The 12,067-nt window shown below is 37.9% G+C and overlaps 1 protein-coding gene across 10 annotated transcripts in view; it reads left to right on the top strand.

The window, feature by feature from the left end:
• The window catches only part of FAM13A (family with sequence similarity 13 member A), a 388,692-nt gene that overhangs the window by 192,001 nt on the left and 184,624 nt on the right, over window positions 1-12,067 (top strand). For all 10 annotated transcript variants that reach the window (XM_021939093.2, XM_021939091.2, XM_021939090.2 and 7 more), the window contains one exon: window positions 4,981-5,064. In XM_021939093.2, coding sequence (XP_021794785.2) covers window positions 4,981-5,064 — 84 coding nt within the window. The remainder of the gene's footprint in view (window positions 1-4,980; window positions 5,065-12,067) is intronic.

The following is a 12,067-nucleotide window of genomic DNA, read 5'->3' as shown; positions in this document are numbered from 1 at the left end:
TATAGCAGAATTGCTGTACATGAGGGAGGGTCCATTCAAAGTTTATGGTCATAAATTTAATGTGAAACCAATCAACCAATTCTGTAATTTTTTTCCAGCCACTTTGAGTTGCTCCATTCCCAGCACAGAGAAGGCATATAGCTGGATTCATCTAACATTATACTTTTGTGAGGTGAAAGCAATGATTGGAGACTGGAGGAAGGAAATTAAGGGTATTAGCAGGAGAATGAAGGATCATAAAGGGAATTTAGGAAGGGAATTAAGAAGGGACTAAAAGCAGGAGGAATGCACAGGGAGTTTTGAAGGGGAGTTTATTTATTCAGTTTACTCAGTCACTCAACAATTGAGCTCCTACTATGTGCCAAACCTAGTTGTAGGCTCTGTAGATATAATGTATTTATGAACAAGACTGACCAACTCCTCTTACAGAGTAGGGTAAGATGGACAATAAAGAATTAAAACCAGCCGGGCGCGGTGGTTCATGCTTATAATCCCAGCACTTTGGGAGGCCGAGGTGGGCAGATCACGAGGTGAAGAGATTAAGACCATCCAGGCCAACATGGTGAAACCCCATCTCTACTAAAAATACAGAAATTAACTGGGCATGGTGATGCATACCTGTAGTCCCAGCTACTCAGGAGGCTGAGGCAGGAGAATCGCTTGAACCCGGGAGGCAGAGGTTGCAGTGAGCCAAGATCACGCCACTGCACTTCAGCCTGGTGACAGAGCCATACTCCACCTCAAAAAAAAAAAAAAAAAAAAAGAATTAAAACCAGTAAGTGTAGTTTAAAGTCAGCTATTTCTAAGGGCTATGGAGAAACATCAAATAGGGTAAGGGGATAGAGAGCAACAAGTGGAAGAGGAGAGAGGTGGTGATTAATATCCTTTCCCAGGTGGCATCCTGGGAAGAGAACCTGCTCCAGTGAAATTAGCAAAGACCTGAATGAAACAAGGGACCAAGCCTTAAAAGAGCTGTGGGAGTAGTATGCAAGGCTGAGGGGACAGTGAGGGCTTTTCTATTTTTAAATGTCATCAGTAGTTGAATAGTAGAGCAAAAGAAGCCATGATAAACAAGGTATTTTTTCCTTCCTTATTGTATTTTTAATTGGTGTTCTCATAATACCATGACACAGCTGTTTTAAGCAAGTAGGTGTTATGCAAAGGTCATTAAAGTGACCAACTGGTTCAGTCAAAAGTCTCATATAAGTAGACAAAATGTTTAAAATAAATATAGATATACCCTATATGATCTATTAATGTCCAGTTTGATACTTCATTCTCCAGTGCCCAGCATTGGAATACCAACCATTCCAACTATTAATAAGATTCAGTTGATATTTGTTGAATAAATTTTCATGCCTACATACAGTTTAACACTTAAAAAACAAAACATCCCCCTCCAAGCTATTTCCAAAAAGTTCTTCTAAAGGAAGAGTTTGAACACAAGCCCAAGGTCTCTTTTGCCTTGAGAATGTGGGAACTTTCTTTACATGGCTTTGTAAAAAACGTAGATATAATTCACATACCATTGAAATTCACTCTTATAAAGTATACAATCTACGGCTTTGTGTGTGTTCACAAACTGTGCAGTTATCACCATTACCTAATTCCAGAATATTTTTATCACCCTACAAAGAAACCTCAGCCGGGCACAGTGGCTCACTCCTGTAATCCCAGCACTTTGGGAGGCCGAGGTGTGCAGATCACGAGGTCAAAATATCAAGACCATCCTGGCCAACATGGTGAAACCCTGTCTCTACTAAAAATACAAAAATTAGCTGGGCATGGTGGCGCGCACCTGTAGTCCCAGCTACTCCAGAGGCTGAGACAGGAGAATCGCTTGAACCTGGAAGGCGGAGGTTGCAGTGAGCCAAGATTGCGCCACTGCGCTCCAGCCTGGCAACAGAGTGAGACCTGTCTCAAAAAAAAAAAAAAAAAAAAAAAAAAAAAAAAAAAAAAGAAAGAAACCTCATGTACATCAGACCTGTTAGCAGTCGCTCCACATTCCCCACTCCCCCCAGCCCCTGGCAATAATCAATCTGTTTTCTGTCACTAAGTATTTGCCTATTCTGGACATTTCATTTCAGTGGAATCACACAATATATATCCTTTGTGTCTGTATTCTTTCACTTAGCATGTTTTCAAGGTTCATTAATGTTGTAGCAGGTGTCAGTACTTTATTCCTTTTTATATCTGAAGAATATTCTATTATGTGACTATACCATGTCTTGTTTATCCATTCATCAATTGATGGGCATTTGGATTGTCACCACTTTTAGGCTATTATGAATAATGCTACTGTTTGCATTTGTGTTTATACTTTTGCTGTGGACATACATTTTCAACTATCTCAGATACGTATGTACAAATATAAATGGCTTTATAAAGGTTTGTAAAATGTTTTATCTTAGTATTTCGTACTTAACTGCATAATATATGTTTTAAAAGAATAAGTTATCACCAGTTATTTGCTTAGGCTACTGGTTGAATTATTTAACTTTTCTCCAGAAATCGAAGTACCATGGGCCTTACAGGAAGGTGTTACCTGTGTCTTGTGGCTCTGCAGCCCCCTTGCTGGCTGCTTGCTGCAAGCGTGGGGGCTGCTGTTTCAGCACCATTCTGATGGGGCCCTGGGAACGCAACTCTGAACAGGCGCTGACTTGTCTTTTCATCAATAAATAGTACTTCTTCCCTGAGCTAGATCTTTTATCTGCCAGTTCATTCTCGGACTGCTAAACTTTACTTTGTCTGTATTGTCTGAGTTTAAAGTTGTAAAACAAAAAGTAAATATAATTCATGTAGGCGACATTTGCAAATAGGAGTTTAGAAAAAATGCTTTCAGAGACTTATAGGGAAAAGTTGACTGTCAGCGTTGTGCCCATTAATTCACAGAGACAGGGCTGGAAAATAGAATAAAGAAATACTGTCACTTCTGTTTTATGCATAAGGAAGAAAGAATTATAGGCATTTGTAAACACTCAGACAGTCATAGACAAAAATCAGACATTTCTACTAATTTCCCTTAACAGCCTTATTTCTTTTCATCATATTCTAGCATTTACATACCAGTAGTTTAAAACACGGGTACAAGTATAAAGCATAATTGTGTTATCCAAGCATAGTCAAATTACGCAATGGATTATGCATTTGGCTCTCCTAAATGTCATGCTGGATATAGTTTATCCCTCTCACAGTGAGTCAGAAGCGGGAATGGGTTCATTCACTATTTCCAGAAAGCAGCTTACCACCAGCAGGTGCTGTAACTAGTGGGAAAGGGTAGGACCGGAATGCACACTTATTTAGGGATCTCTGAAATGTACCGTTTGGTACTTACATAAGGGCTACATGAGGCCACAGGCAGCTGAGAGTGTTGGCAGTACCTGCAGCTACTCTGCAGCTTAGAAGAGGCTTCCAATCCCCTATGCATCTGGGAATGTTTGTCCCTAGCACAAACCTGAGAACAGGTGCTGTGTACTGCTTTGTGGTCCAGACATGAGTCTCAGCTTTGCCACTGTCTATGTGATCTTGGACACATCACCTTAGAATCCAAGTCCCTCATCTGTAAAATCAGGGAGGCCGACTAGTTGACTTTTACAAAACTCTTTTGGCTTTAAAATGCTATGGCTCCACAACTTAGTGGTTTAAGATGCCAAGTATAGTATATTGGAGATGAGTAATATATAAAGGTATTAAGAGCTCAAGCCCTAAAGTTATACAGAACAATCTTTGAGTCCCCTGTGACCTTGGGCAAGTTTACTTAACTTCTGTAAGCCTGCCCTGTGTTAGCCTTAAAGGGGAGATGATGATAATAGTTCCTAGCTCATAGGGCTATTGGGGGTAAAAATGGCATTATAAATGCAGAGTCTTTAGCAGTGCCCAATACATCATAAGAGTCAATCTTTATTAATAATAAGTAGTGTTGTTACTTTCTTTAGGGACATTTTATCTTAATAATATATTGCTCCCTTTAGAAATAAATGAATATAAGTCTAGCAAATTTTAGTAATATTGTGAAGTATATATACTAAAATTATGTTTAAAAGATTATAACAAGTTAGCCATAAACTAAACTTTTAAAAATATATGATTTAGATTATTGAATGGCAGGAATGTTGGGGAAGAAATGGGATACAGAGGATTATGGAATAAGTGAAAAAAATCTGACTTTCTCCTTAGCCTTCTTGTTGTCTGTAATTTTCCTTTTATGTATTCTTTTCCTATCTTAATTTGGAGATGGAATCATCTATGGAAAGCATATCCAAGTTAATGGCTATTCGGAAGTGAGGCTCTGCATTATTGAAACAACAAAACAAACAAGATTACAGTCATTTCTGTTCATCATGTAGGAATAAATAATAAATCTATACAGTTCTGCCTCAGCTGCCTCCTTGTAATTTCTGCCATTATTTTAGTAAATGTTGTTTTGGTGTGAACCAAGGACTTGGAGGTTTAATAATTCTGGAAACAGATACTCATATATTCTTCCACAGGGTGTTAATACAAAACTATCACTATTTAATAGTAGTTTGCTAAATTATCTGAAGGAAATTGTTTAAGATCAAGTATGTAAAGAGTCAGAATCTATGTGTAAAATGTGGGGAATGTTGGCAACTTTAAGTTTGTTGGTTGATATTTTGGAGATTTAACTATTCACTTCTCAAAAGAAGAGCAAGCTGTCTATAGTGGATATGTATGTGATAAACTGACATAATAGTGCAGGTAAGATTTTTAATGATCATCTCTGAATATACGTACTGTACATTTCCCACCTACTCCATCACCATCTTATCTTACTTTGCTGTTGTATATGACAAATAAGAGGAAAAGTTTTCACTCCATATTACAATTTCACCAGCTTCTGATGTGAACAACTCAATCCAGAAATGCTCTCTCTTAAAAACTGTTTTTCACTACCTTGTAATTTTTGGTTAGGGTAAATGTTCTTTAATCTCTAATGTTTCCTTTATACTTCTTTTGTAGGAGGCCAGTTATAAGAATTCCCTGCCCATCCTTTTAACAAGAGGCTTAGAAAAAGACATGCCAAAACCACCTCCAAAAACCAAGGTAAACTATGTTTGCTCTGTAGGCAACCATGTGAAATCTTTAGCATGGTTCTTTTTTTTTTTTTTTTTGTTATTGTTGTTTGTTTGTTTGTTTGTTTTGAGACAGAGTCTTGCTTTATTGTCCAGGCTGGGGTGCAGTGGCACAATCTCGGCTCACTGCAACCTCCGCCTCCTGAGTTCAGGCAGTTCTCCTGCATCAGCCTTCGGGGTAGCTCAGACTACAGGTGCACACCACCATGCCCAGATAATTTTTGTATTTTTAGTAGAGACGGGGTTTTGCCATATTGGCCTCACTGGTCTCAAACTACTGACCTCAGGTGATCTGCCTGCCTCGGCCTCCCAAAGTGCTGGGATTACAGGTGTGAACCACCGCTCCCAGCCAGCATGGTTCTTTATGCTCTCCTGTTTCCATGTTCTGTTGCTTGCATTTCCTTCAACCCTTTCAGTTTTTCATTTGTTTGTTTTTGCAGGGAAGTAGGCATGAGGTAGTGTTGTGGGAGGATCTGGTGGTGTAAAAGCACTTTTTGTATAGTACCTTTAATCCGTGGTTGCATTCAGCCAAAAATTCTTTGGATACTCCTATTATCGAACAGACAGTGATAATTTTTAGTAGATGTTTTTACTTCTGCTCAATAACAATTGTTTCTATGACACCATGCCTTTTGCAGGAACATAGATGGAGCTGGAGGCTATCATGCCTAGGAAACTAACGCAGGAATAGAAAACAAAATACCACATGTTCTCACTTATAAATAGGAGCTAAATGATAAGAACTATGAACACAAAGAAATAAACAACAGACATTGGGACCTCCTCGAGGGTGGAGGGTGGGAGGAGGAAGAGGAACAGAAAAGATAAGTATCGGGTATTGGGCTTAATACCTGGGTGATGTACTGATATGTACAACAAACCCTTGTGACACATGTTTACCTAGTAACCTTCACATGTACCCCCAAACGTAAAATAAAAAATTTTGAAAAGAAATATATAAAAAGTAAAATGCCAAAATATTTACTATTAAGAAAGAAAAAGGACCAGCCTGGCCAACATGTTGAAACCCCATCTGTACTAAAAATACAAAAAAAATTAGCCAGGATTGGGTGGTGGGCTCCTGTAATCCCAACTAATTGGGAGACTGAAGCAGAAAGAATTGCTTGAACCTCGGAGGCAGAGGTTGCAGCGAGCTGAGACCATGCCTTTACACTTTAACCTGGGGAACAAGAATGAGACTCCATCTCATAAATAAATAAATAAATAAATAAATAAATAAATAAATAAATATTTTTCTAGCCTCCAACGTAGGAAATAGTCAAGTGCAATATATCTTCCTAGGGTACCTCTAAGCATGATAGAAATGCATGAGATGCATTTTCCCTTCTGGGCATAAAGTAAAATGTTCAGCTGTAATTTTTTTAAATAAAAATCACTTTATTGATGTTTCATAATTATGAAGTAGCACATAATCAGTGGAAAGTATTTACATAAATTTTAACAAGAAAAAATAAGGACTACTATAGATATGATAACATAAAGGCATTAATGTGTAAAATTTTGTTTCCCTTAGTAAGAAAAAATCCAAAATGCACATAATTGTTTTGCCAGTGAAAAGAAAAATTTCTTTTTTTTCTTCAACTTTGATTTTAGGTTCAGAGGTGCAGGTGCAGGATGTACAGACTTGTTACATGGGTAAATGTGTGCCATGGCGTTTGCTGCACAGATTCCTACCATCACCTAGGTATTAAGTCCAGCATCCATTAGCTATTCTTGCTGATGCTGTCCCTCACCCTAAGCTACCCCACCGACAGGTCCCAGTGTGTGTTATTCCCCTCCCTGTGTCCATGTGGTCTCATGATTCAGCTCCCATTTATAAGTGAGAACATACAATGTTTGACTTTCTGTTCCTGCATTAGTTTGCTGAGAATAATGGTTTCCAGCTCCATCCATGTCCTAAAAAGGACATGATCTCATTCCTCTTTATGGCTGCATAGTATTCCATAGTGTATGTGTACCACATTTTCTTTATCCAGTCTATCATTGATGGGCATTATGGTTGATTCCATGTCTTTACTACTGTAAGTAGTACTGCAGTGAACATATGTGTGCATGTATTGTTATAATAGAATGATTTATATCCTTCTGGGCATATACCCAGTAATGGGATTGCTGGGTCAAATGGTATTTCTGGTTCTAGATCTTTGAGGAATCAATACTCTCTGCCACAGTGGTTAAGCTACTTTACACTTCCACCAACAGTGTAAAAGCATTTCTTTTTCTCTGCAACCTCATCAGCATCTGTTCTTTCTTGACATTTAATAATAGCCATTCTGACTGGCATGAAATGGTATCTCATTGTGGTTTTGATTTGCATTTGTCTAATGATCAGTGATGTCAAGGTTATTTTCCTGATTGTTGGCCACATAAATGTCTTCTTTTGAGAAGTGTCTGTTCACGTCCTTTGCCCACTTTCTAATAGGACTTTTTTTCTTATAAATTTGTTTAAGTTCCTTGTCAACTTGATGTCAGACCTTTATCAGATGAATAAGTTGCAAACATTTTCTCCCATTCTGTAGGTTGTGTGTTCACTCTGATGACAGTTTCTTTTGCCGTGCAAAAGCTCTTTAGTTTAATTGGATCCCTTATGTCAATTTTTGCTTATGTTGCAATTGCTTTTGGCATTTTCATCATGAAATCTTTGCCCATGCTTATGTCCTGAATGGTATTGCCTATATTTTCTTGTAAAGTGTTTACAACAAATGTAAAACCCAAAACTATAAAAATCCTAGAAGTCTTCAATCTATTTTGAGTTAATTTTTGTATAAGGTGTAAGGGAGGGGTCCTGTTTCAATTTTTGGCATATGGCTAGCCTGTTGTCTCAGCACCATTTATTAGAGAATCATTTTCCCATTGTTTGCTTTTGTCAGTTTTGTCACAGATGAGATAATTTTAGGTGTTCGGTCTTATTTCTAACTTCTCTATTCTATTCCATTGGTTTATGTGTCTGTTTTTGTACCAGTACCATGATGTTTTGGTACCAGTACCATGCTGTTTTGGTTACTGTAGCCTTGTACTATAGTTTGAAGTCAGGTAGCATGATACCTCCAGCTTTGTTCTTTTTGCTTAGGCTTGTCTTTTATGTTTGGTTCCATATGAATTTTACAATAGTTGTTTTCTAATTCTCTGAAGAATGTCAATGATAGTTTAATGGGAATGACATTGAATCTATAAACTACTTTGAGCCGTATGACTATTTTCATGATACTGATTCTTCCTATCCATGAGCATGGAACGTTTTTATATTTGTTTGTGTCCTCTCTGATTTCTTTGAGCAGTGGTTTGTAGTTCTGCTTGAAGAGGTCCTTTACTTCCCTTGTTAGCTGTTTTCCTAGGTATTTTATTCTTTTTGTAGCAATTGTGAATGGGAGTTCATTCATTATTTGGCTCTGTTGTTGGTGAATAGGAATGCTATGATTTTTACACATTTCTTTTGTATCCTGAGACTTTGCTGAAGTTGCTTATCAGCTTAAGAAGCTTTTTGGGTGAAATAATGGAGTTTTCTGGATATAGGATCATGTCATATGCAAATAGGGATAGTTTGACTTTCTCTCTTCCTATTTGAATACCCTTTCTTTCTTTCTCTTGCCCGATTGTCCTGACCAGAATTTCTAAAATTATGTTGAATAGGAGCGGCGAGAGAGGGCATTCTTGTTTTGTGTCAGTTTTCAAGGGGAATGCTTCCAGCTTTTGCTCATTCAATATGATATTGGCTGTGGGTTTGTCATATTATTATTATTATTATTATTTTGAAGTCTATTCCTTCAATACCTAGTTTATTCAAAGATTTTAACATGAAGTATGTTGAATTTTATCAAAGGCCTCTTCTGCATCTATTGAGATAATCAAGTGTTTTTTTTTTCTTTAATACTGTTTATGTGATGAATCACATTTACTGATTTGCATATGTTGAACCAACCTTGCATCCCAGGGATGAAGCTGACTTGATCATGGTGCATATGCTTTTTGATGTGTTGCTGGATTTTGTTTGCCAGTGTTTCATTGACAACTTTTGCATCAATGTTCATCAGGGATATTGGCCTGAAGTTTTCTTTTTTTGTTGTATCTCTGCCAGGTTTTGGTATCAGGATGATGCTGGCCTCATACAGTGAGTTAGGGAGGAGTCCCTGCTTTTCAATTTTTTGGAATAGTTTCGGTAGAAATGATACCACCTCTTCATTATACCTCGGACAGAATTCAGCTGTGAATCTTTCTGGTCCTGGGCTTTTTTTGGTTGTAGGCTATTTCTTACTGCCTCAATTTCAGAACTCATTATTGGTCTATTCAGAGATTCAGTTTCATCCTGTTTCAGTCTTGGGAGGGTGTATGGGTCCAGGAATTTCAACATTTCTTCTAGATTTTCTAGTTTATGTGCATAGAGATGTTTGTAGTATTCTCTGATGCTTGTTTGTACTTCTGTGGGATCAGTGGTGATATCTCCCTTGTTATTTCTGATTATTTGATTCTTCTTTCTTTTATTCTTTATTAGTCTAGCCAGTGATCTATCTAATTTTTTCAAAAAAGCAGCTCCTGGATTTGTTGATTTTTTGAAGGGTTTTTCATGTCTCTATCTCCTTCAGTTCCTCTCCGATAATGGTTATTTCTTTTTTTCTTTTTTTTTTTTAATTTTTTATTATTATTATACTTTAAGTTCTAGGGTACATGTGCATAACGTGCAGGTTTCTTACACATGTATACTTGTGCCATGTTGCTGTGCTGCACCCATCAACTCATCAGCACCCAACAACTCATCATTTAGATCAGGTATAACTCCCAATGCAATCCCTCCCCCATCCCCGCTCCCCATGATAGGACCCGGTGTGTGATGTTCCCCTTCCCGAGTCCAAGTGATCTCATTGTTCAGTTCCCACCTGTGAGTGAGAACATGCGGTGTTTGGTTTTCTGTTCTTGTGATAGTTTGCTAAGAATGATGGTTTCCAGCTGCATCCATGTCCCTACAAAGGACACAAACTCATCCTTTTTTATGGCTGCATAGTATTCCATGGTGTATATGTGCCACATTTTCTTAATCCAGTCTGTCACTGATGGACATTTGGGTTGATTCCAAGTCTTTGCTATTGTGAATAGTGCCGCAATAAACATACGTGTGCATGTGTCTTTATAGCAGCATGATTTATAATCCTTTGGGTATATACCCAGTAATGGGATGGCTGGGTCATATGGTACATCTAGTTCTAGATCCTTGAAGAATCGCCATACTGTTTTCCATAATGGTTGAACTAGTTTACAATCCCACCAACAGTGTAAAAGTGTTCCTATTTCTGCACATCCTCTCCAGCACCTGTTGTTTCCTGACTTTTTCAAGATCGCCATTCTAACTGGTGTGAGATGGTATCTCATTGTGGTTTTGATTTGCATTTCTCTGATGGCCAGTGATGATGAGCATTTCTTCATGTGTCTGTTGGCTGTATGAATGTCTTCTTTTGAGAAATGTCTGTTCATATCCTTTGCCCACTTTTTGATGGGGTTGTTTGTTCTTTTCTTGTAAATTTGTTTGAGTTCTTTGTAGGTTCTGGATATTAGCCCTTTGTCAGATGAGTAGATTGCAAAAATTTTCTCCCATTCTGTAAGTTGCCTGTTCACTCTGATGGTAGTTTCTTTTGCTGTGCAGAAGCTCTTTAGTTTAATGAGATCCCATTTGTCAATTTTGGCTTTTGCTGCCGTTGCTTTTGGTGTTTTAGACATGAAGTCTTTGCCCATACCTATGTCCTGAATGGTACTACCTAGGTTTTCCTCTAGGGTTTTTATGGTATTAGGTCTAACATTTAAGTCTCTAATCCATCTTGAATTAATTTTCGTATAAGGAGTAAGGAAAGGATCCAGTTTCAGCTTTCTACTTATGGCTAGCCAATTTTCCCAGCACCATTTATTAAATAGGGAATCCTTTCCCCATTTCTTGTTTTTGTCAGGTTTGTCAAAGATCAGATGGCTGTAGATGTGTGGTATTACTTCTGAGGACTCTGTTCTGTTCCATTGGTCTATATCTCTGTTTTGGTACCAGTACCATGCTGTTTTGGTTACTGTAGCCTTCTAGTATAGTTTGAAGTCAGGTAGCGTGATGCCTCCAGCTTTGTTCTTTTGACTTAGGATTGTCTTGGAGATGCGGGCCCTTTTTTGGTTCCATATGAACTTTAAAGCAGTTTTTTCCAATTCTGTGAAGAAACTCATTGGTAGCTTGATGGGGATGGCATTGAATCTATAAATTACCTTGGGCAGTATGGCCATTTTCACGATATTGATTCTTCCTATCCATGAGCATGGTATGTTCTTCCATTTATTTGTGTCCTCTTTTATTTCACTGAGCAGTGGTTTGTAGTTCTCCTTGAAGAGGTCCTTTACATCCCTTGTAAGTTGGATTCCTAGGTATTTTATTCTCTTTGAAGCAATTGTGAATAGAAGTTCATTCTTGATTTGGCTCTGTGTTTGTCTGTTACTGGTGTATAAGAATGCTTGTGATTTTTGCACATTAATTTTGTATCCTGAGACTTTGCTGAAGTTGCTTATCAGCTTAAGGAGATTTTGGGCTGAGACAATGGGGTTTTCTAAATATACAATCATGTCATCTGCAAACAGGGACAATTTGACTTCTTCTTTTCCTAACTGAATACCCCTGATTTCTTTCTCTTGCCTAATTGCCCTAGCCAGAACTTCCAACACTATGTTGAATAGGAGTGGTGAGAGAGGGCATCCCTGTCTTGTGCCAGTTTTCAAAGGGAATTTTTCCAGTTTTTGCCCATTCAGTATGATATTGGCTGTGGGTTTGTCATAAATAGCTCTTATTATTTTGAGGTACGTTCCATCAATACCGAATTTATTGAGCGTTTTTAGCATGAAAGGCTGTTGAATTTTGTCAAAAGCCTTTTCTGCATCTATTGAGATAATCATGTGGTTCTTGTCTTTGGTTCTGTTTATATGCTGGATTATGTTTATTG

The sequence above is a fragment of the Papio anubis genome, chromosome 3 (assembly GCF_008728515.1).
Source record: "Papio anubis isolate 15944 chromosome 3, Panubis1.0, whole genome shotgun sequence".
NCBI classification, from domain to species: Eukaryota; Metazoa; Chordata; class Mammalia; order Primates; family Cercopithecidae; genus Papio; species Papio anubis.
The sequence above is the reverse complement of the archived record's forward strand: the minus strand, read 5'-3'. Positions and strand labels throughout refer to the sequence as shown.